The sequence below is a fragment of the Channa argus genome, chromosome 6 (genome assembly GCF_033026475.1).
Source record: "Channa argus isolate prfri chromosome 6, Channa argus male v1.0, whole genome shotgun sequence".
Classification (NCBI taxonomy): Eukaryota; Metazoa; Chordata; class Actinopteri; order Anabantiformes; family Channidae; genus Channa; species Channa argus.
The window spans coordinates 29,076,376-29,101,049 of record NC_090202.1 but is presented as its reverse complement, the minus strand read 5'-3'; the positions used below and the strand labels follow the sequence as shown (position 1 = coordinate 29,101,049).

Genomic DNA, 24,674 nt, shown 5'->3' with positions numbered 1-24,674 from the left:
AAAGAAAAATGCAGATGCGTTGGCCGGGAATCGAACCCGGGTCAACTGCTTGGAAGGCAGCTATGCTAACCACTATACCACCAACGCCAGTGTATACAAGGTCATCACTTGTAGCACAGATGGAAATCTCAGTAGCCTCACACATTCCGTTTTTTCTCATTCTGTAGTTTTTAATTCGTGTCGTACATCTGTTGCTAATAATCTAATATAAATAGCAGCCCAACTGAAAACTTGTTCATTTCTTGCCAACGAGGTTAAATTGCTGCATGGTTCTGACCCTCTACAGATGAGACTATACTCGGTTCATTCTGGAGTGCTCTGCAGTAAAAAGTACAATATTTGCATACAATTACTTCATATTTCATATACTTCTGAACACATCTTACATGGTGTAATGTAAATGTAAGATGTGTTGTCTTTCTCACTGTCTATACTGTTGATCTGTTTTCTGTCTGCTCATCTGGAATGAGGAGAAGTTGGGCAGACTGTGGTTGGCAGTTTTCAGCAATACGCATAAGGTTTGACGGGCTTTGACTTTACCCATTTGTGGCCCAACCAGCATTAAGAAAATTCAAAGCTCATTAACTACAATACAATTCTCTATGCTGAGACCTGTCTCTTTTTGTGTATTTTTGTTGTTAAGGTGGTTTTAAGTGGTTTTAGCTTGGACGGGCAGGTTAGTGCAGTGAAATCCTTTTTTCATTTAAGACAATTGGCAAAAGTTAAATCATATTTGTCAAAAAGCACTTTGAGACAGTAATCCATGCTTTTGTCACAACTTGGCCAGATTACTGTACCAGCTGCTCCTTGATGTGCCGAGGACACGGCGGAAGCTTAGGGGAGACAGAGCATTTGCTGTTGTAGGCCCCAATTTGTGTAATGCACTGCCTTTGCAAGTTAGACAGGCCTCCTCACTATCTATTTTTAAATCAAAGCTGAAAACTCACTTTTTCTCCCTGTATTTATTAATACCATTTTAAATTGTTAAGCACTTTGGTCAGTTTTTGTGTTTTTTTTAAAGTGCTTTATAAATAAAGTAGCCTGGCCTGGCTTTAAATAAAGCCTGTGCGACCACATGGTGGCAGACTGTCGCTGTAACATTATGGTTTATTGACTGTACTGTGAGTAAAAGATTTCCCAATGTCCTTCAAGGAAACACTGGGGGAAAAGGGAAAACGCTGCGTTGGCCGGGAATCGAACCCGGGTCAACTGCTTGGAAGGCAGCTATGCTAACCACTATACCACCAACGCTCGACAATTTGTTCTCATCGTATCTAGAACATCTGGATAATAATAACAATTCGACTCAAGAAGCTTTTGTCACAACGTGCATTTTTTGTTTTCCATTGAGTCCTTGTACTAAATCCCAGTTTGTTCTTTTGAATAACGTCAATGTCCTGGTGATTTTCTCTGACTAACTAATCCCTTTTCCAATCTGACCCTGTGTATTTAACCCGCTGGTTCGTATCTTCTCGTTACGTGTCCCTGGACCTGTTGCTTCTCAATGGATCTTTTCATCGTCGTCAATCTCCTCCAAGAAGACGACCAATTAAAGCAGGAAATTTATATGAAACAAATGAATTCATGAATAATCACGTTTTCAGACCAGGAGATTCAGTGATGGGGTACTGAGAATAACAAACATTATTAAAGATAATTTCATTCACCACAGATATACGTTGTCCCAGGCACCCAGAATTACCAACAGACTGTATGTTCTGGAGGACTTGGCTTAAATGATGACGACTGAAAACGGTCTCAGGTTGAGTCACGTTGGGTTGTTGGACAGGTAATAGTCCTGTGATTTTTCTTGTATGAGTTTTTATGTTCTCAAAAATACTCAACACAGAAAGCAGCAGAAACTTCTCTGCAGGCTAAGTTTAGCTTTAGCTTTTATGCTAACATTAGCTGAAGTCAGTCCGTTAGCATGTTTGTTGTCTCACTGTTTGTCACTGTTCGGTTGTTATGAAATTCTCTGACATTGTTGCTGCTCTGTTAAAGCATTTTCATGTTTTTGTCATCCCAGTTTTTGTCATTTGTCATATGGAGTGTGCATAACTTAAGACTACTCACAAAAAGTTAGGGATATTCAACATTCATTCAAAATTTCAGAATGCACCTAAAATGCACTATGTGTCATGGTGACACCATACTTCCTGGTTTTTGGACTTTTATTTTGTGGCCCCTTCTCCTTACTTCCTGTCCCTGGTTCTTTTTGCCCAGCTTTACCCTCGTTTCCCCTAATTGTCTTCACCTGTTCCCCCCTCTATTTAAGTTCCGTCTTCCCTTCGCTCCCCTGTTGTTGTTCCCGGCTTCATTGTCGTCATTATTACTCTCACCAACCCCTCAGACTCTGGACTCTAGGTAAAAGCTGTCTGTGTGTTTCATGGACTCTTGCATTCGGGACCCTTGTTTCTCCTGGACTTTTGTATTTTGCACCCTGTGCAGCTTTCCCCTTTGGTCTGAAGTTTGGTGATGTTGCTGTTTGCAGTTTTGTTTTTCCGTGTCTTGTTAATTTAGTTTATATGTTTGTTAGTTTCCTTAGACTTCCTCGTGACTTACCTGTGTAGTGACTTTTTGTCCGTGCCTTATTTATCTGGTTTTCCTCTGTTTATCAGTTTTCGGTGTACTTACCTATTATTAGTTTTTATGTTTATCCGAGCTTTATTATTTCCTGAGCCTTTGTTGTCCTAAGTTATGTTAATCATGTTACCATCTTACTTTCTATTAAGTTATGTTCTGGTCCCTTTGGTTAGTTTGTCTGAGTCTTCTTTGTTCTTTATCCGGTTCCTAGTACCCTCCTGTTAGGAGCGACTTCTGTTCACTATTTTCATCTGTCAATAAAGCCCCTCGTTATTTGCAATCCCTCTCACAGTCTCTTCACTTGGGTCCTCCCTTAACCAAAATCGTGACACTATGACCATTAAAGGTGAACTTGTTGATGCACTTGAAAACAAGGAGTGAATGGGTGAGCTTACGAGAACTGAAACAAAATAGAGGGACACTACAAGAAAACAAGGATTAAACAAACGGAAAACGAGCATGCAGAAAACGACTAGTTACTCATAACAGAGTAATTACTCTGAATCCGGAACTGGGCAAAAGGAAGAGAAGGATCTGACAATGAACTGAGGGGAGAGCACAGGCTAAATAGGCAGGGGAACAGGTGTCAGTCATGAGTCATGAAGCTGGGAACAGGAAGTGGAGAAAAGCTACAAAGTAAAAGTCCAGAACAGGAAGTGGGCCAGATCATGACAGCGCAGGTGACCTGCACTGAAGGCTGAACCCCTTAGGGGAGCCAAGCAGGTGGGGTGTCTGGAGCTGGTTGAGTTCTAGCCGTCTCCGTGCCAGAACCAGAGGCAAGATTGGGAGGACCATTGCCCATCTTGAAAAACAGTTTTGCAGGCTGGCCCAGAGACTGGAATGGGATCTGAACAGGTGCCAGCCAACCCGGGTATCAGAACAGCTTCTGGACCTGGCAAAGGAGCAAAGAAGAAGCAAAGGAGTTGGTTAGAGAAGTAATTGGCCGTGATGGTCCAAGGGCTGCACTAGCTGGCGATGCAAAGAACAGCTGAGAGGCAGGTTTGTTTATTTGTCTACACTCTATTTAAAGATGCATTTATCTTTTTGCCAAACAATATCTATAGAGTTTGTAGGCAGAACAGTAGGTTGCAGGGCAGTTGTCTACAAACTACAGGGTCAGTGGTTCGACTCCTAGTTACTCCTGGCTACATGCCGACGTGTCCATGGGCAAGACACTGAAACCCAATTTGCTCTTAATGTGTGCAATTAGTAAATTACTTATTGTAATTGATAACATCTAAAATTATTTTTTTAAATAAAAACAGATTCTGGATATTGTTAATCTATAAAGTTTTACACATATGTATGTGTAAAATGTAGAGGATGTGTAAAATGTAAATAAAAACAGATGAGTAGTAAATCTCCTCAACCCATTTATATTTAGTCATTTAGCAGATGCTTTTATCCAAAGCGACTTACTAATGAGGTACAATGCAGCAAGAATCTAAGTCAAGGAGAAAGCATCAAAGCAAAGTCCTATCAGAAAAGTGTTCACATTTCAAGAGATGCAAGTGTGAGAAAGAGCAGAAAGGAAGTTTTTTTTTTTTTTTAATAATAGATTTGCGTAGGAAGTGCATAGGAAGATGTGTAAGAGTTTAACTAAATCTAGATTTTTCTAGATTTACGGTTTAACTTAACAGCAGTTAATAAAATAAATCTAAGTGAAGACTTAATTTACAATGTCAAAGGAATCTTTTTACATTGTAAACACTAAATTTTGTTATATATATATATATACACACACACACACACACACACTGTTTTCAGAGTGCTTCTGCGAAGACTGATTTGGCACAACAATATTATCTCGTGGTGGTGTTAATGTTGTGGTGGATAGAGCTCAGCATAGAAAAATGTAAGGCTGGCCATAATCAACATTTGTCAGAACAAAGTGCATCGCATCCAGCTGTGTATGGCTATTACATCCTTATTAAAAGGATAAAGTGAAGTGAGAAAGTGAGAGTTTTTATTTCCTCATCAAAAAACTTTATGTAAACAATCTGGACCCCCAGCAGAACTTCATGACCCGGACCTTTTTTTTTTTTTTTTTTTTTTTTTTTTTTTTAAAGAATAATTACATGGATATTAGACAGAGGTTGGCAGTGAGGATGCTGATGTAAGATATCATTTTGTTTACTGTACATTTTCACATTAATGAGCCCTAGTGGGGCTTTTCTCCATCAGCTTTATCAACAGCAGCTATTTTCATCTGAAACACAAGAGGCCAGATCCCAGAGGCATCTTGATGGACACTTGGACACTCAGGAGGTTCTAACCAGCTTCACAAATTAGACCAGCCAATTAGCACACTTTGCATTACAGGGACTCATGGGAGGAAAATAATGTCCAATAGTTACCTGCTGAAAACCGAGCAGTTTTATGCCTTTGGGTTTTTAAACTGTTAAAAAGAATGATAAAAGACGCTTTATACATGTAACTACTAGATGTAAACTCATTTGATTTTGATCTTTTAACCTTGAAGTTCCTTGATTCAGTTCATTTTGTTTGCAGGAGCTTGCTGTGCACAAAACACTATCATTTCTTTATTTATTTATTTTTGTGCTTTAAGCTTATCCTGTGAGTTCAGGGTCGCCACACCGGATCATTTGTCTGCATATTGATTTGGCCCAGTTTTTACGCCGGATGCCTTTCCTCACACAACTCTCCCCAATTTCGACCGGGCTTGGGACCAGCACTGCGCAGGTGGGGTTGGGCTATTGGGGGTTCAGTATCTTGTCCAGGGATACTTCAACATGTGGTTGGGAAGAGCACAATAGACGGTAAAAAAAGTCGGTAGGGGGCCACTCTACCAACTGAGCCACTGCCGCCCCATAGCACAATATCGTAATAAAACTTAATAAAAACATAGTCAAATATAATAAAACACAGAAAAAACACCCAACACCTGAGATTTACAGAACGTATGGCAGACAAACTGCAGAGTGCAGTGGTTAGTTTGACAATCTGACATGGTCATACATAAAAAGCTACAGTAAAAGGCCTTTCGAATATTGTGTTTAGCTTAACTAAGTGTAAGTAGAAAAACCTTAGCTTACTCGATAGGATGAGGTATTGCTGTTTTGATTCTGAAATTCTAAAATAATTTACCTTTTTTACAATTATAAGATTTAGATAACAAAAATATTTGTTATGTTGTTCGGTTCTGTTCCCCTTTCTGGGGCACATTTGCTCAATATTGCTGCCTAATTGGTTGTAAAACCAGAGGATTTTCAGAGAGCAGGGATTCATTTCTAATCAAATGACACTTGGAAAGTACAGTGAAAATTTCGAAGCTGGAGAGGCCAGAATCCCAAAGTAAGCTCATAAATATGATCTGTACTGGGTGCCTTTCTAACGTTTACATATTTGTTACACATAAAGACGTTCGTGACTGAATACAGTCTGCGTAAATCGACTTTACTAGTATTAGGAGTAAATGTATTTGGAAGTTATATTCTTCAAAAATAGAACAAAAAGTTGAAAGTACATGTAGAGAGATCCAACGTTACCATAGTAACAAACCACATTCGGCTTATACAACTGTTCTTTCATTGTCAGACGTAAGAAAACTCAAACAAAAAATTTACAGTAAAATAATGAAAAATACACACCCAGACACAGTCACATAAAAATGATTAGCATTGTTTGCAGTGTCCTGCATAAATTAGTCCTTCACTAAAGTTACAAATGTCCATTCTCTGTAACCACGTATCCTATTTATTTTGCCTATTTGTGAGGCTGCAGCACTAACCACTCCACCACTGATATATATTCCTTAGCTGACTTGTTTTATTAGCCAAATGCTTATGCAGAGTGTTGCCAGTGTAGCCTGTGTTTTGTGCTGTGTGGACTTTTGCCATATTGAAACATGGGACATATTTTGATGGGATATTTTGATTAGGTAAAACAATTCTGGTCCCCCAAAAATGCCCATTCAGCAACAACTTTAGAGAGATTGATGAATGGGTTTTATTGATATGTTTATGAACTATAATTGTGGAATTTGTTCTCAAGTCCCTTGCAAAAGAGATCTTAAGCTCAATGATAAATTATCCAGATTAAATTAAGATGACAGAAAAAGAGAGCAACAGATAATTGTGCCACTTTAGAGCACCCCCCAAAAATTGAAAGTATAAAGTACAGCACCATATATTCTGTTTATACATTTTCCCAAAGGTGCCACTAAATTGGAAGTGGACTTAGTTCTGCAAGTCATGTAAATTACTGACTGTTGTAATGATGTCAGTGTGCTGCTGTGGGCGTCCACTGGTGGAAGCTTAAAAGAAGCAGAGGCAGGGCCAGAGTTTTAGTACAGTTAGAGGGGCTCATTGATATTTTGTTCGGCAGAAACAGTTTGTAGTTTTTGTCCCTGTGATTCCTGATCGGTTCCTTCACTGTGACTTGAAAGAATGGTGTTTGTCTTGATTTCACACTTTGTGATAAGTGTTTAAATTTAAATTAGCTGAACTATTAAATCTACATCATTTACAATATACTAAATTAATCCTCTACAGTGTTAGTGCTTTGAACCAAAGGGATCATGATAAACTCTACACATGTTTCATATTTTGTACTCTCTGCCTACTTTGATACTGGAGTTTTAAAGTGCTTATACTTTCTTTTTATTTTTTTGTTTTATATTGTCATTATTTCTAGTAATGTGTCGCTCATTGTGGTTATATGTACGAACAGAAGTCTACATGAACCTATGTACATTTTTCTGTGCAGCCTGTTTGTAAATGAACTGCTCTGTAGTACAGCGTTGTTTCCATTCCTTCTAGTTCAGATTCTTTCTGATATTCACACAGTTTCTGCTCACTTTTGTTTTCTGCAGGTTTTCTGTGTGTACATTTATGGAGGTGTGGAATTTACTAATTTAGCCATCATGTCTTATGACAGATACCTTGCTATCTGTTATCCTCTGCAGTATAACACACACATGACATCTATTAAGGTTATGTTGCTTATTGCTGTTATCTGGTTGCCTCCTGTTTTTGGAGTTTCTGTCACAATATGTTTGACTGCCTCTTTACAGCTGTGTGGGAACATCATAAACCAAGTGTATTGTGACAACTACTCCATCATAAAACTGGCATGTTCTGATACTAGTGTAAATAACATCTATGAACTCATTGCTGCTTCAGTCATAGTCTGTGCTCCCCTGTCTGTAATTCTCTATACTTACATGAAGATTCTTAAAGTGTGTTTTTCTGGCTCTAAACAGAGCAGACAGAAAGCTGTCAGCACCTGCACACCTCACCTCACTTCTCTGCTCAACTTTTCTTTTGGATCTTTCTTTGTTATATTACAGAGCAGATTTGATATGAGCAGTGTACCTAATATGTTGCAAATATTTTTATCATTGTACTTTTTTACATGCCAGCCGCTTTTGAACCCTGTAATATATGGCCTGAAAATGTCCAAAATATGCATCACATGTAAAAGTTTACTTTTGTGTCCTGTTGAGAAGTTTCATCCAACAGCTTTGTTCAGCTGGAGTGGGAAGAGGAAAAAATAGACGTGTGCTGTTGTCTTGACTAGTGTCAATAATTGTAATAGGTTCATTTAAAGGATTTCATCTAAAGAGATCTTTTTCCTTTTAGAGACTAATAGAACAACATAAAACATCTTTGGCATTTTTCTGTCCTGAGAGTGTGGGGACTAAATCCTACCTGAGCCTAACACATTTTATGCATTTAACCAGAAGCAAATATATTGATATAGTTACATTTTTTTGTCCATATAATAGTTTTAAATATTTATGATTATCCATTTTTATCCTAACCACTTGACTGAACCCGACCCAAACATGATTTTTACATTTCTTTCTAAATCTGACCCTAAACCTTGGACATCGAAGGGTCCCACTGGACTCAGTTCAGGTATCCACCCTCTAGCAAATAACTACATATTCTCATACAATAGCTACGTTTAGATATTCCGTTAGGCACGTGTAGACACAAACATAATTAGCACCATTCAGACAAACAAAGCAAACACTCACTTCAGTGATATGGTCTAACATTCTAGAGATAAACACAAACTTGCAAATATACATTTTAATACTTACATCTAATACAACACACTGTATGTATAAATAATTCATGTCTAAGTCATGCTAACTGCTAGAATAATGCTAGACTGACTTCTTAGAAACGGTATGAAAATACCGTAATACAACATATGTCTGCTAACCAGCAGGGAACTTGTTCCAGTCTTTAAAAGTCTTAAATGCAAAAACAGCCTGTGCATTAGTATATCACAATGGTGATAGTAATTGTTTATAAAGAACCCAACAAAATATTTTTAAGGGTTTCGACAATCTGCAGTTTTTGATTTGCAGTGAGTAAATGGTTATTTGCTTTAAAATATTTCTTTTTCCATTTATTTCAATTTTCTAGACTATAGCTAAAAGTTTTCATATTTTAGTAATAGTAGATTTAATTTGGCTTTGACTTGTCAAAGTGAAGACAGATCTCTACAAAGTAGTTTAAATTATTTAAAAATATAAAACAGAAAATAGTTGATGGCATATGTATTCACCCCCCTTCAAAGTAATGTAAATTTAAAGGTCTACTCTTAAGTTCTGCTGGGATGTGAACATCATCCAAACAGCTGGAGTAACAAGAGACAACAAATGAATGCCTTTAATTTCACTAATGTCAATAAAGGAACAATATTCATTTATCATATACTGTGAAATGCGTGAAACTACATATGAACGTACATTTTTTATTTGTCAAATTTATTTCTTTGGTACAACATATATTTTGCGGTGGTCACGTGTAGCATTGAGGTTAACTTTTATGGTCCATATTTTCAATATAAGCTGTCCAGACTTTTTTTTATGCCTCAGCACTGGTAACAGCGGAGACTGAAAGCATTATGTTTTAGAGTTGTACGACCATCCCATTCTTCGAACATGATATCTGAATGCCTTGAGGTAATGTCTTCAAATTTGTTAAGGTGAAAGGCAGTCTTGGTGGTATCTTTAATATGTTGTTCAAAGGAGAGCATAGGGTCAAACATAAGACCAAGAATCTTGGGTTTAATTTCATTACATCAGGCACAAACATGCCCTCACCTAATTTAATGGATGAACTGATTAGAATATGAGTCTGGGCCTGAAAACTGCAGCTTGACTGGTTGACTCCTAACCCAAAGTAAGTGGTGTTACCCACTGAGCTATCTCTTTTGCCTTTAGAGCTGCTTTAATTATTTGTGGCATAGATCCAACCAGGTGCTGGAAACATTCCTTGTAGATTTTCCTCCATAACATCCCAAAGGTACTCTGTTGTATTGGGACCTGGTGATAGTTAAGGTCATTTGAGTACAGTGAACTCCTTGCTGTGTCCAAAAAAAAGTTTGACGTGATTTTAGATTTGTGAATTGGTGCATTAACCCTTCTGAAGTGGTTATTAGAAGATGTGTACACTGCATAACAGGATGAACGCTAATGATAGCGTGATCACTGTGCTATTTGGGTTTACAGATGAGCTCTACAGCCTCGGCTGAGCGCCTATTTGTCCTTCAAAAGTAGGCAGGTAAAGTAATCTTCCTTTGTTAAACTTGACATATATCATATGGGAAGGGAGGGGTGTATAACATGCCTCTCTTTCTCTCATTTGCCCATTTGGGGTGTAGGGGTGAGGGGGAAATTTTATTATGTGGGATGGGTTCAAATGAATTTCATGCCATTTTTTTCATTTTTCTAAATGTCAAAAGTGATTTTTTTTTAAAAAGTGACAGCCCTATTACATTTGTGCTCCAAAGTCAGAATTTGCCAGTTGGAAATTTCTACTGCAAAACCCTCTAAAGTTGGATAATCAGGTCCAAAAGTCCGACAACCCTGAGCTAGCTCTAAATTCAATATGGTTGCTCAGTTGTCAGCAGAGCTAAAGCTGTAGAAATACGGTGTTATCGGCACTGTCTCATTAAAACAGTCATACATATAGAAATGTTAATCATTTATCTGTATATATGTTGGAACAGCATTTTAATACACAGAACACCACATAGTGCGTTGTTATAAATTGGTATTGCTAGCCCAGCTAGAGCTGGTATTGTTTTGGTAAACTAGCAGGTAAACTGGAATGCCGTCAACTTGGGTGTGATGTCATTCCAAGCTCCAACTTCCAAATGGTAAATGGAACACAGCCACACTACGCATTAATCATTGAGTAACAATGGCAAAAGGTTTGAATTAAGGAGCTGTGAGGTACAGCTATTTAAAATTTTGCAGTAGCACAATATTCTTTAAACAAATGTTTAGTGGGAAGATTTTGTGTCATCATTGGGAAAATCACTATTTTGATAATGACGTCAGTCTGCTGCTGGGGACGTACACTGACCTAAGTTTAAAAGGCCGTGTATTCGGATTATGAGCTGCACTCTGACTCCCGTTTAAAAATACTAGTTGCTCAGTTACAAGTTGTAACAAAATTTCTATTATACCCAGAAAGATGATCATGATAAACTCTACACATATTCCATATTTTACACTTGCTGCCTACTTTGACACTGGAATTTTAAAGTGCTTTTATTTTATATTTATTCTGTTTTTTTATATTCTAATAGTTTGTTCCAATCTCCTGCTTATTGTTGTTATATGTATGAACAGAAGTCTACATGAACCTATGTACATTTTTCTGTGCAGCCTGTTTGTAAATGAACTCTTTGGTAGTACAGCATTGTTTCCATTCCTTCTGGTTCAGATTCTTTCTGATATTCACACAATTTCTGCTCCATTCTGTTTTCTGCAGGTTTTCTGTATGTACTCATATGGATGTGTGGAATTTACTAATTTAGCCATCATGTCTTATGACAGATACCTTGCTATCTGTTATCCTCTGCAGTATAACACACACATGACATCTACTAAGGTTACGTTGCTTATTGCTGTTATCTGGTTGCCTCCTTTTGTTGCAGTTTTTGTCACAATATGTTTGACTGCCTCTTTACAGCTGTGTGGGAACATCATAAATAAAGTGCATTGTGACAACTACTCCATCATAAAACTGGCATGTTCTGATACTAGTGTAAATAACATCTATGAACTCATTGCTGCTTCTCTCATATTCTGTGCTCCAGTGTCTTTAATCCTTTACACTTACATGAGGATTCTTAAGGTTTGTTTTTCTGGTTCTAAACAGACCAGACAGAAAGCTGTCATTACCTGCACACCTCACCTCACTTCTCTCTTCAACTTCTTTTTTGGGTCTTTCTATTATATATTACATAGCAGATTTAATATGAGCAGTGTACCAAATATGCTGCAAATATTTTTGTCATCATACTTTTTTACATGCCAACCGGTTTTGAACCCTGTATTGTATGGGTTGAACATGTCCAAAATATGCATCTCATGTAAAATTCTTCTTTTAGGATTTGTTGGTAGATCATTCAACATTCAACGCTTTTCTTTAACTTAAGAAACAAGGGAAAATTAACTTTTGCATTTATATTAAGCAGTGCCTCTATAAAAATAATGTTTTATATGAGAATGAAGGAATTTTATATGACCAAAAGAAGCTAATTTATGTAATATTTAATTTACATGTACACTGTCTGGGTAGTTAGCCACAAACACTAATATAACTTTAACATGCAATTAAAACTATTGTTTTACGAAATAGAAATCTATTATGGAGACTAAGTTTGTTAAAAAGTGTGCAGGGGAATTTGTTTTATTCCTTCACAGCCAGACATGAAAAGGCAAACTGTACAGTGGTGTATCACAGTGATGATACTGTTGTAATTTCCTTTGCAGTTCCTTTGAATCCTTCTAAGATTGTTTAAAATGACCTACAAAATAAATGGTTCAGTTTCACAATAGATTCACATTTGCATTTGATTTAATCTGTTTTTCAGTTGCTTTTTAATTTCATACAATTTAGTTTTTTTGTAACTGAAGTTATATGATAATGTTCTACAAAACATGATATGTAATATGCCTTTAAACATATCTAAGCATAAATACCATACAATAAAAGCTGAGTTTCTCTGATGTACAGAACATTATGGCTTATTTGCTAGAAAAGAAGACAAGCTGACTGCAATTGAGGAGGAAATCATGGGCACATCTTCCCTCATACATTTAAACGTGTACATTTTGCAAAGTCTAAGATTGAACTTTCTTTGCACAAATACAGAGAACTAACTAAAAAATAAATCACCATTTTAAGAGGATAAACTTTTTTGCTGCTCTCATGGCAAATCCCAGAACTTTCTTTTCTCTCACTCGTGTACAAAGCTGCAACAGTTTCTGTTCAATATTTTTGACTGGGTATTTCATATATTGGTTTCGATGTTTAAGTCCTACATAAATGTTTGTGTAGGTTGAGGCTGCAGTGCAGTGTCATGCTTTTTTTTTCTCTTCTCAATCAAACCGTGATTATGGCAAGTAAGGTGACAATGCATAAAGGGTTGTTGAGTTTAATTTTTACTTGCTTATTATAGAATCTTTAGTTAAGGCCAAATGTATTTATAAGCACATTTAAAAACAAAAGTTGACCATAGTGCAGTATAATTTCATAAACTAAGTTAAATTATTTTAGTCTCAACAGTCCAAAATATCAATCTTGGAGAGTCAGTATAAATTTGCTTTTCAAGACCCTTGTGACCCTTTGATTCCACTAATTTGTTTGCATTTCTTTGCTGCTTTTGGGATTCTATCATCTTCAATACATAATATAATTAAAACATTCAGAGAATCCAGAAAAATCTCTGGCTGTGATCTCTGGACCTTAAGGCACACTGCAATAAAATCAGGCATGATTCTGTAGTGGAAACCAAATCATGACCTCAGGGCCACCTATGGAAAACACTGTTGGTGAACACAGGTGGTCTTTACATCTACAAATGCAAAGAAACAATCAGATTCAGAGATTCAGAAATACTGCCACCTTCTCTGAGCCTTAGCTCATTTAAAATCAACTGAAAGTATGGAGACCAAGACCCGCACATGTATTAAAAAAAAAATACAAAATCCCCTCAAACCCTTATGTGTGGTGTGTCTTACTCAAGCTTGGGTCTCTTTTTATTTAGTCTTTTATACCACTGCTTGTTCTGTCTGCAGCCTTTTATCATGTGAAAACAATGATTTAAATCTTTATTATACCAGAGAAATCATTGTCTCTGGTACAGATCTTATTGGAGAAATTAGGTGTGGAAACCAAAGCTTTGTGTCCCTCCATGTTGCAGGAGAACTTGTGAGTGAATGAGACCACGCAGGCAGAGGGGTCAGGGTGTTGAGAGTGTGAGGGTGGATTAAAAAGGGCAACAGAATGCATCAGACTAGTTTAAGTCGAAGGGCACCATGACATACGAATAATTCATTCATTCATTTATTTATTATTGTTTTTTTGGTTTTGGTCTGCTGCCAGTAATCTGGATGAGAACTTACAGACTTTAACATCATATTAGTTTCTGTCATGACAACTGCATTCCAACACAACACGTCCCAGACCACTAATGACCTTTAGCGTGCATGAACTTTAAGTCAAAATGGAGAAAAGTAGCAAATGAGAAATACAAATATGAAAACATCACAGATGAGGTTACAAAAAGATCACGTAGTGTTCTCAGAGCGAGCAGTTAGGAAAGGATCAAACAGGGTTTATGGATATGGGTGAATATTTATGGATAGTTACTGGCCACATTGGGATGAGACTGTGATTGATGTGCGTTTACAGTGTTTCCATTATCACCTACATACTTGACAGTTGAGCTTTGATGTGTATGTGATTTAGAATTTGATAAATGTGACTGTGCACAGAATTGTTCTTACTTAAAGTTTAAGCACAAAACTGTGCGTTTGAACTGATTATAAATCTACTACTCTCCTTTCGGCTTATCCCGTGTGTTCGGGGTCGCCACAGCAGATCATTGTCCGCATGTTGATTTGGCACAGTTTTTACGCCAGATGCCCTTCCTGACGCAACCCTCCCCAATTTCTACCAGGCTTGGACCGGCACTGCATTGCTGGGGAGGGGAAATGGGCTGTTAGGGGTTCGGGGTCTTGCCCAGGGACACTTCGACATATAGCCAGGGCCGGGGATCGAACCACTCACCCTGTGGTCCGCAAGCAACTGCCTTTACCAACTGAGCTATAGCCGCCCCTTTTGAACTGATTATAAATGAAGCTCAGAAAATGGAAGTGGCTTTTTTATCAATTTGCTCAATGCCATCTGTATTATATATTTTGTTGACTCAAAAATAAAATGCAAAATCTTATTATTATTAAATATAAAATGAAACATGGTGGATACTAAACCATTAAAGTCAGTTTAAGAATTTTTGGACATGGCTGTTTGAGCTTTTTCAAAGCTTTCAAAGCTTTTTTTGTGTCTATTTATCATAGGGCACGTGTATTATAAAGAGCTTATTGAACAATTAAAATGGCCCAAATGTTGAATATGCAAAGTTTAAATTCTCCAGATCAGTATCAGGGTGTGTTGATAATGACGTCAGTCTGTTGCTGTGGGCATCAACCGGCTGAAGCTTAACAGAAGCTTTAGCAGAGTTTGAGTTCAGTTTGGAACGAGTCATAGTGTCATTCACTATTGCTTTATAATTTTCTTACTACTGTGTTGGTTGATACTTTACCTGGACTCTGGGTAAAAACTACTACTAACAATTAATCATTTAAAAATCTAAAGAAACTTATAAAATACAGTACTCAAAGTTAGGATTATGAACAACTCTACACACATTTCTTGTTTTACACTTAATGCCTACATTGAAATTGGAATTTTAAAATACTTATATTTCATGATTACTTTGTCTCTTTATATGTTCATTGTTTGTTGCAGTCTTCTGCTTATTGTTGTTATATGTATGAACAGAAGTTTACATGCACCTATGTACATTTTTCTGTGCAGCCTGTTTTTGAACGAACTGTTTGGTAGTACAGCGTTGTTTATGTTTCTTTTAATTCAGATTCTTTCTGATATTCACACAATTTCTGCTCCATTCTGTTTTCTGCAGATTTTCTGTATGTACTCATATGGAAGTGTGGAATTTACTAATTTAGCCATCATGTCTTATGACAGATACCTTGCTATCTGTTATCCTCTGCAGTATAACACACACATGACATCTACTAAGGTTACGTTGCTTATTGCTGTTATCTGGTTGCCTCCTGTTTTTGGAGTTTTTGTCACAATATGTTTGACTGCCTCTTTACAGCTGTGTGGGAACATCATAAACCAAGTGTATTGTGACAACTACTCCATCATAAAACTGGCATGTTCTGATACTAGTGTAAATAACATCTATGAACTCATTGCTGCTTTCCTCACAATGTGTGCTCCCCTGTCTGTAATTCTCTATACTTACATGAGGATTCTTCAAGTGTGTTTTTCTGGCTCTAAACAGAGGAGACAGAAAGCTGTCAGCACCTGCACACCTCACCTCACTTCTCTGCTCAACTTTTCTTTTGGGGCTTTCTTTGTAATATTACAGAGCAGATTTGATATAACCAATGTACCTAATATGTTGCAAATATTTTTGTCATTGTACTTTTTTACATGCCAGCCGCTCTTGAACCCTGTAATGTACGGTCTGAAAATGTCCAAAATACGCGCTGTATGCAAAACTCTACTGTTAGGCTCCAATTGGAAGTGTTGACCATCTAACAAGTTTGTTCAGGTGGATTAACAGAGAAAAATAAATTCAAAAATCTTTGGTGGGTAGTGGTGGTTTTCTCCTAGGAGTTGGAGTGGGCATTATCAACACATTTCCAGGAACAAGGTAACTTTACCTGTGTTATTAGTTATATTATTGCATGAGCAAACCAAAGACAAGCCTGGGCTTATCATTGTGAGTGACTGAGTTCTGTTTTTTTATTTTTATTTCAGTGTACTATCATGTACTAAAGTTATTTTTTTTGTGTGTGAAAACAATGAAAATAATTATCTCAATTACCTATAAATATCTTTGTAGGTAATGTAGCCTCAAGAATCCTGTGTTACAGAGTAAATGTTCTGCTATTATATAGCACTTTTCTACCTATTGGCCCACTGCTTCTTATTCACCCATTCACACTCACAATCACACATTCATACACCGATGGGGGAGCTGCTATGCAGCTGGCCAACACTCACCGGGAGCAACTAATTTGGGGTTTAGTGTCTTGAACCAACAACTGTGAGATTGCTGGACAACTGCTCTACCCTCCTGCGCCACAGAGGAGTTAGTGGTTAAGTCAGTGACTGCATCGTGCACAGGTCCTGTGGCTGCAAAACAAGGTGTCACAGTCCCCGTTTTTGGACTAGTTTTGTTTAACTTGATTTCCTGTCTTTGGCTTTTATTTTGTTGCTCCTCCCATGTGTCTTCCTGTGAGTCTGTTTAGTGTCTTTTCCCTCCTCGTTTTGTCCTGATTTGTTTCACCTGTTCCCATGTCCATTTATACCCAGCTCTCCCCACTGCTCTCTGCCAGATCCTCTCCCTAGCTTCCCCAGATAATGTACCTGTGCATTACCTTTTTGGACTTTGCCCTCCCCAGTTTCCCCTGAGAAAATACCTGTGAATTATGACTTTTGACTTTGCCCTTTGATGCCCAACCTGTTCCCTATGTATTTTCGTTTGAGGTTTGCTTTCCTGTTTGTTTCTGTGTGTAGTTTTGTTTCTAGTTCTTCCCTTGGGTTTGACCCTGGTTAGATGTTTGAGTGTTTGTCTCTTTTAGTCTGGCAGTGCTTAATGTTTAGTTCGTCCCTGTTTGCCTTCCCTTAGTGTCTTAGTTAATTTCTTTTCCCCCAGAGTGTTTAAGTTCATGTTCCATTTTACTTTACTCTAGTCATAGTTACGTGTGTTGTCCTGTCCTTCTCACAGAGTGATTTTCTGTTTGCTTTTCTTTACATAAACTTTAATTTATTATAACACCTTCCCTTGCCGTCTCCTCCTTTTCGGGTCTTACCAAAACTAAAGTAACACTAGAGAAAGTGTGACGGAACGATCTGGCCAGAACTAGGACCCGGGAGACGTGCACTTAATTTGTTAGTATGGATGCCTCGGAAGCTCTTAAACGCTCCCTTGGCTACGGGCTTGAAGCCATTGACCAGCCCGCTCTCCTTAGTGGTTTTGAGGGTACCCGCTTGGCTGTTTGTCCTCCGGGAGTGGGACCCCGTCGCAAAAGAAAACCCCAAGCCTCAGACCACACCTCAGCCCTCCCCCTTCATCGTAGTAGATCCTCAGTTCATAGTATCCCATCAGCCCATGTCCCCCCACCTGCCCAGCCGGGTCCTGCCTCAGCCTCTGCTCCTGAAATTGCGCAGATGCTGAGTCGGTGGAGTTATGAGCAGCTTCTGGTCATGGACAAACAAACCCCAGTCATCCTACTCCACGTCACCCACCTTGCGGACGCTTTCCAACAATCTACAGACCCAGACCTATGCAGGGAGACTGCCGCCCAGGTGGAAAAAGTCATCTATTCCCGATCCTGGCTGATCAAATTGCCTGGGGTCCCCAGAGTGTTGGGGTTCCTGGCCGCCAATCTCAGGACTGGGGGTAAACTGGGACACACACTCCCCTGGCTCTTCAGTTGCTGACCTCGGCCGGTCGATGCTGCCTCTTCAGCTGCTGGCTCTGAGCAGGTCGACACCGTCCTTCTTGTCTCCGGGCGGGTCAACACTGCCACTTCAGGACTGGGGGTAAACTGGGCATACCCGTGTCATTCCCTTTTTGGACTATGCCCTCCCCAGATTCCCCTGAGAAAATACCCGTTAATTTACTATAAAACCGTCCCTTGCTGTCTCCTCCTTTTCGGGTCCTACCAAAACTAAAGTAACACTTGAGAAAGTGTGACACACCACTCCACTGCTGTGTTTGACAGTGGGTATGAGGTGTTTCTGCTGAAATGCTATGTTTCATTTTCACCAAACATTGCTCTGTGTATTAAGGCCAAACAGGACCACTTTGGTTTCATTTGTCCATAGGACATTGGTCCCAAAGTCTTGTGGTTTGTTTAGATGCTGTTTTCAGTTATCACTTGTGCTTTCATGTTCTTTTTAGACAGAAGAGACTTTCTCATGAAAACTTTTCCAAACAAACCATACTTGTTCAGTCTTCTTCCAATTGTGCTGGCATATTTAATATGATCATCAAGGCCTGTAGGCTGTGAGATTTAGCTCTTGAGTTTTTGCTATTTCTGAGCATTGTCCTGGCCTTGGGCTTAGTGTGGCTTAGTCCACCCCTGGGAATATTGACAGTCTTGAATGCTTTTCTCTTGTGAAATATCATTCTCACTGTAGAACGTAAACTCTGAATTGTTTGCAAATGGTTTTATAACCCTTTTCAGATGGATGTGCAGCAACACTTACAATGCAAAAACATCAAAATCAATGATCCAATTGATTTAGATGGTTTTTACACAAAATACCAATTAAAAGAGGGGAGGACTAACTTCTGAAAATGACTCTAAATTGACAGCCTTACAGTATGGCCTGCTCACCACTAATGCTGTCTCTTTTTGAAAATGGCTATGCAGTAATATGTATGATGCAATTTTTGCAAATGGTTACAAGTGATTACTTTGTTTATTACTGAGGTCATCTGTTACATGTTACAGACATTTAAATGACACACACTGAATAAGTTCCAAATTTGCAACATTTAGATAATCTCGGTTTATTTATGAAACCCAAAATGTGGAAATTTTCCTTAGAGATCTAAAACATTTAAAACATATTACTGTTTTGTCATTGAACCATACAGATGAACTAAGACAACTTAGTTTAAAGTCATACCCAATTTTCCATCAGTATGCCTCTGTACGATATCCTGGGAGCCATGGTCATGGTCATGGTCATGTCATGTCGCTTGTGCCACTAAAGAGTTTGGCTAACTAACCTTTCAAATCCAAACTGACTCTCTGAGACATAGTCATTATACATAGTCACATTAAACCAAAATAATGATTTAAGGTGAAGTATGTTTGAAAACTCAAAATCTTTAGAATCAAGTCTTTATGATCAAAAATAAACAGGACAGAAAATAATTCCACGCTATTTGTGATAGTCAAACAGAGATTAATGCCAAATTTATAACACAAGTTCTATGAAATTTATTAAAATTAACAAAAAGATCTTTACATAAGGTGGAAGACCCCCACACTATATGTATCATAAGTTGTCCTAGCAACAAGCAACATCTTCACTCATTCCTTAAATAGGCAAAAATAAAACTGAGCACAGCCTGATTTCTGTTTAAAATATACATACGGTTAAGTCATGTCAGTGAAACTTGTATTAGTTTTTAGTGTTACTCAAACAGAATCAATGGGTCGAGTTTATCTAGACCTCACATTGAAAGAGCCGTGCACAGATCTTACGCATTGTGGACATTTTCAGTCCATATAGTACAGGATTAAAAAGCATCTGGCATGTTACAAAATATAAGGACACAAATATGCCAAATTTATCAGGCAGATTGTTAATCTTAAATCTGTTCTGTAAGACTTCAAAGAAACAGCCAAATGAAAAGTTGAGAAGAGAAGCAAGGTGAGGAGTGCAGGTACTGACAGCTTTCTGTCTGGTCTGTTTGGAACCAGAAAAACACACTTTAAGTATTCTGATGTAAGTATAAAGAATGAAAATTAAGGGAACAAAAACTATAAGGGCAGTACTAATAAGACCATAAATGTTGTGTATGCTGGTGTTAGAGCATGCCAGTCTGACAATGGAATTGTTGTCACAGTACACATTGTTTATGATGTTGCCACACAGTTGTAAAGAGAAACTCATGGATGTTAATCCAACAACTACAAGCAAAGGAGGTAACCATGTTAGAGCGATGAGCATTGCAACCTTGTTAGATGTCATACATGTGTTATATTCTAGAGGAAAACAAATAGCCACATATCTGTCATAAGACATGATTGTTAAGGTAAAAAATTCCACACTTCCATAAGAGTACACACAAAAAACCTGCAGGAAACAAATATAAGCAGAAACAATATGAATATCGTAAGGGATCTGACCCAGAATAAATGGGAACAATGCTGTACTTCCATACACTTCATTTACAAACAGGCTGCACAGAAAAATGTACATAGGTTCATGCAATCTTCTGTTCATACAGATAATAACAATGAGCAGAAGATTGGAACAAATAATCAAAATATATAAAAATAAGAGAATGATAACATATAAATATGTAAAATGTCCAGTATCAACATAGGCGCTTAGTGTGAAATATCCAATTTGTGTGAAATTTGTCTTCATCTTCAGTTTAGTGTGTAAAGCAATCATAAGTGTTAAGTTTTTGAACTTATTGATGGATAATGAATTAAAAGTGGTACTTTAAGCATCAAACACAAATAATACCTTGATTTTAGAAGGGCCTCCTAACACGGCTGAAACCTGGTTCTCTTTATAGTTTAAGACAGGGAAGTCCACAGCAACAGACTGACGTTATTATCAGTGGACTTTGGATTGTGTTTCTTTACAGAAGAAGAGATAAAGATCCACAGATAGTGTCAGTTTTGGAAACAGTTCATAGTTTTCAGGCTGGATGTGAAAGTATATCCAATTGTTTTGCCTGAGAAAAATTTCTTCATAATACTCAACATTGCATTCAGTCTAATGTTTACAGGAGGAAAAAGGCAACACAGAGCAACTACTAAAACTATTTTCACCGTATCGATCCACACTAATGTATTTTGTTTTTTTTATTCATGGCTGTATTTCTGTCTTTCCAGCTACTAACCATATTTATTTAAGTGCAACAAAAAAATAAATAAAAATATGACAGTTTCTTTTGGCTTATCCACGGCAAAATAACAACTTCCCCTTCAATCAAAGCTCAGGTCAAGTCAAGTCAAGTCAAGTGGCTTTTATTGTCATTTCTACTATACACAGTGGTACACAGTACACAGTAGAAACGATGGCAAACGATGGCAAACGATGGCAGAAACGGTGGCAGTAACTTAGCCTAAAATAATCCAGGTCTGAGTTTTTTCTCAGACCTGATGTTTCTTTATGACTAAACTGCAAATACAAATATATTTTCAAAAGGCTTTGCCTGCTGCCACATTATATTTTCTGATAGCATATTGAGGATAGGTTTACAATTAATGTAAATGGTAGATCACAAATATATTGATACAGAGAATATTAGTAAACTGTACAATTATACTTTTTTCTGCGAAGTATCTGATTGGCCAGTACAACCCCCGTGTGTCTGACCACAGTTTTTTTATGGTTGTGTTCAGACTCTGCTTGGTTGAGGTTAGAGAAAGTTTGTGATTTGACTTCACACACTTTGTTTTTAAATATTTAATAAAACCACACTTTCTATAATCTTAACCAAACTTCATATCTTGTTTAAACTTGACCACTTGGACCTTATGTCTATAAACTATAAAAACTATACTATAAAAATGTTCCACCAGTCTGAAAGCCCCTATAGATTGTTGATGAAGCCAGCATTAAGAGTGGAGATTCAGAAAAGAGAAACAGAAATGAGCAATAACACAAGACAGACAAGAGCTGTCAATTTCACGTGGCAGTGGGATGTGAGTCACTAGAAATGTGTTGGCATTTTAGTAAAACTATGTGGTGGTCATGGCCAGGTCTGGCCAAACAATGCTGGATCCTTCTGATCTAAAGAATTTTTTTTTTACTCATTTGACTTATTTTTGTGTTCTGTGTCAAAGTCTAATGTGCATTTTTGTGCAGCTTTTTGACATGATGTTTAGAGGTGGTGTAGCATCTTTCACACTATCTGATTAGTCACTGACTAATGTTTTTCTGTGCAAGGTTGTGTAAATGGTAAATGTTCTGCACTTATATAGCACTTTTCTACCTATTGGCACTCAAAGCGCTTTACACTGCTTCTTATTTACCCATTCACACACACAACCACACACAAACTCACACCGATGCAGTCAACACTGGCCAACACTCAACTAAGCAACTAAGTTGGGGTTCAGTGTCTTGCTCAAGGACACTTCGACATGTGAACCGGGAATCAAACAAGCAACTGGGGGATTGGTGGACGACTGCTCTACCATCCTGCGCCACAGTCACAGTGTGTGGTTTTAGTGTTCAAAAATTATGACTTGGTACTGTATGGTTTTTACTTTTAATCTAATCCCTCTGACAAATCGCATCAATCACACAGACAAAACAACAGTGAAGCTGAAACAAAAACCAACAATCAATAAATTAAGACACAACACACAATAAACAATTAACAAAGACATCAGCAGATGGAATCTAACTGTTTTGGATGGCTGCAAGAAAGAAAAATTCACAATTTGTGGGTAGTAATTTCTTTTTAAATTGTTAAGTCTACTAATTATTATTTTTCATAGGATGAAAATCAGTAGGTGGTGTGATTTTATAATGACGTCAGTCTGCTGCTGTTGGTCCACTGAATGAAGCTTAAAAGATGCAGAAGCAGAGTTTGAGTTTAGTCAGAAGAGACGTTTAGTGTGTTTGACACAATGTTAGATACTCTTTGTAGTTGCAGTGCCAACCGTTTGATTCTTTTCCAATTTCATATATGCAAGTATGTGTAATGTTTTGGTGGTATATTAAATTGTGACGTAGTTACACACTTAAAAATCTATTATAAAATTAGTGTTCTACTCAATTCTTGTACAGTGTTCCCGTGTCTAAAACAATCATGATAAATACTACACATTTCTTATGTTTCTCACTTGCTGCCTATTTTGATACTGGGATTTCAAAGTACTTGTATTTTATGATTATTATGTGTCTTTATATTCTAATAGTTTGTTCCAATCTTCTGCTTATTGTTGTTATATGTATGAACAGAAGTCTACATGAGCCTATGTACATTTTTCTGTGCAGCCTGTTTGTAAATGAACTCTTTGGTAGTACAGCATTGTTTCCATTCCTTCTGATTCAGATTCTTTCTGATATTCACACAGTCTTTGCTCCATTCTGTTTTCTGCAGGTTTTCTGTGTGTACATTTATGGATGTGTGGAATTTACTAATTTAGCCATCATGTCTTATGACAGATACCTTGCTATCTGTTATCCTCTGCAGTATAACACACACATGACATCTACTAAGGTTACGTTGCTTATTGCTGTTACCTGGTTGCCTCCTTTTGTTGCAGTTTTTGTCACAATATGTTTGACTGCCTCTTTACAGCTGTGTGGGAACATCATAAATCAAGTGTATTGTGACAACTACTCCATCATAAAACTGGCATGTTCTGATACTAGTGTAAATAACATCTATGAACTCATTGCTGCTCCTCTCATAGTCTATACTCCAATCTTTGTAATTCTCTATACTTACATGAAGATTCTTAAAGTGTGTTTTTCTGGCTCTAAACAGACCAGACAAAAAGCTGTCAGCACCTGCACACCTCACCTCACTTCTCTCATGAACTTTTCATTTGGAGTGTCATTTGAAATATTACAGAGCAGATTTAATATGGGTAGTTTACCAAATATTTTGCGAATACTTTTGTCATTGTACTTTCTTACATTCCAACCGCTCCTAAACCCTGTAATGTATGGGTTGAACATGTCCAAAATTCGCATCATATCTAAAACTCACATTTTAGAATTTGTTGGGAAGTGTAGATTGTTCAACAGATTTTTTCAGCTTGGATAAGCAGAAAAAATAGAAGATGTATGTTGTCACGGACCAAGCAGGTGCCGAAAGCAGATAATAAAGATTTTGTACAGCTTAATTGCAATCCTGAAATTGTAAAAACTAGACAAAAATAAATGCAAATAATAATTTAAGAACTATGTCCCTGTAACTCAAGCTGAGGTCTACTAAACTAACATTTTGCTATAAATGTATATAGACCGCCAAACAGGGGCAGTAATACACATTCCACATACTAGTATACATTAACCTCAGTACAAATATAAGTATTTACAAATAAAATCTGTCAAACAGGATCAACAACATTGATAGACTCCCCTGCTGGGAACACACAGCTGGCTTCTTCTACTTGGTGTTGCCAATATGTATAATTTAAGCTAGTATGGATGTCTATGTCTATAAGATACTGTATTTTTCTTTAAGTTTTTTTGGTCTCAAAGTAAAAGTATGTACATCTTTGTGTATGTGTGTATCTAATTTTATTTCTTGATGCCCTC

General features: G+C 37.5%; 5 protein-coding genes and 2 non-coding genes across 7 annotated transcripts; 4 read left to right on the top strand and 3 right to left on the bottom strand.

The window, feature by feature from the left end:
• Positions 1 to 15: 15 nt before the first annotated feature.
• Positions 16 to 87, bottom strand: trnag-ucc (transfer RNA glycine (anticodon UCC)). The gene has a single exon. It is a non-coding gene; the product is annotated as a tRNA-Gly (tRNA).
• A 1,092-nt stretch (positions 88 to 1,179) lies between these two features.
• On the bottom strand, positions 1,180 to 1,251 carry trnag-ucc (transfer RNA glycine (anticodon UCC)). Its single transcript has one exon. It is a non-coding gene; the product is annotated as a tRNA-Gly (tRNA).
• Positions 1,252 to 7,123: 5,872 nt separating this feature from the next.
• On the top strand, positions 7,124 to 8,101 carry LOC137129309 (olfactory receptor 5P6-like). Its single transcript, XM_067508289.1, has one exon. The coding sequence runs from the start codon at positions 7,124 to 7,126 to the stop codon at positions 8,099 to 8,101; it is 978 nt and encodes a 325-aa protein (XP_067364390.1).
• Positions 8,102 to 11,051: 2,950 nt separating this feature from the next.
• On the top strand, positions 11,052 to 12,014 carry LOC137129308 (olfactory receptor 4B13-like). The gene has a single exon (XM_067508288.1). It carries the CDS (start codon positions 11,052 to 11,054, stop codon positions 12,012 to 12,014), a length of 963 nt encoding a protein of 320 aa, XP_067364389.1.
• A 3,256-nt stretch (positions 12,015 to 15,270) lies between these two features.
• On the top strand, positions 15,271 to 16,212 carry LOC137129307 (olfactory receptor 11A1-like). The gene has a single exon (XM_067508287.1). It carries the CDS (start codon positions 15,277 to 15,279, stop codon positions 16,210 to 16,212), a length of 936 nt encoding a protein of 311 aa, XP_067364388.1. The 5' UTR covers positions 15,271 to 15,276.
• A 3,662-nt stretch (positions 16,213 to 19,874) lies between these two features.
• On the bottom strand, positions 19,875 to 20,950 carry LOC137128361 (olfactory receptor 10A3-like). The gene has a single exon (XM_067506250.1). It carries the CDS (start codon positions 20,829 to 20,831, stop codon positions 19,875 to 19,877), a length of 957 nt encoding a protein of 318 aa, XP_067362351.1. The 5' UTR covers positions 20,832 to 20,950.
• A 2,261-nt stretch (positions 20,951 to 23,211) lies between these two features.
• Positions 23,212 to 24,177, top strand: LOC137129306 (olfactory receptor 4B13-like). Its single transcript, XM_067508286.1, has one exon. The coding sequence runs from the start codon at positions 23,212 to 23,214 to the stop codon at positions 24,175 to 24,177; it is 966 nt and encodes a 321-aa protein (XP_067364387.1).
• The last annotated feature ends 497 nt before the right edge of the window (positions 24,178 to 24,674 follow it).

Coding starts and splice junctions, on each gene's coding strand:
- LOC137129309 (XM_067508289.1), top strand. CDS start 7,124: ATGATAAACTCTACACATGTTTCATATTTTGTACTCTCTGCCTACTTT.
- LOC137129308 (XM_067508288.1), top strand. CDS start 11,052: ATGATAAACTCTACACATATTCCATATTTTACACTTGCTGCCTACTTT.
- LOC137129306 (XM_067508286.1), top strand. CDS start 23,212: ATGATAAATACTACACATTTCTTATGTTTCTCACTTGCTGCCTATTTT.
- LOC137129307 (XM_067508287.1), top strand. CDS start 15,277: ATGAACAACTCTACACACATTTCTTGTTTTACACTTAATGCCTACATT.
- LOC137128361 (XM_067506250.1), bottom strand. CDS start 20,831: ATGATTGCTTTACACACTAAACTGAAGATGAAGACAAATTTCACACAA.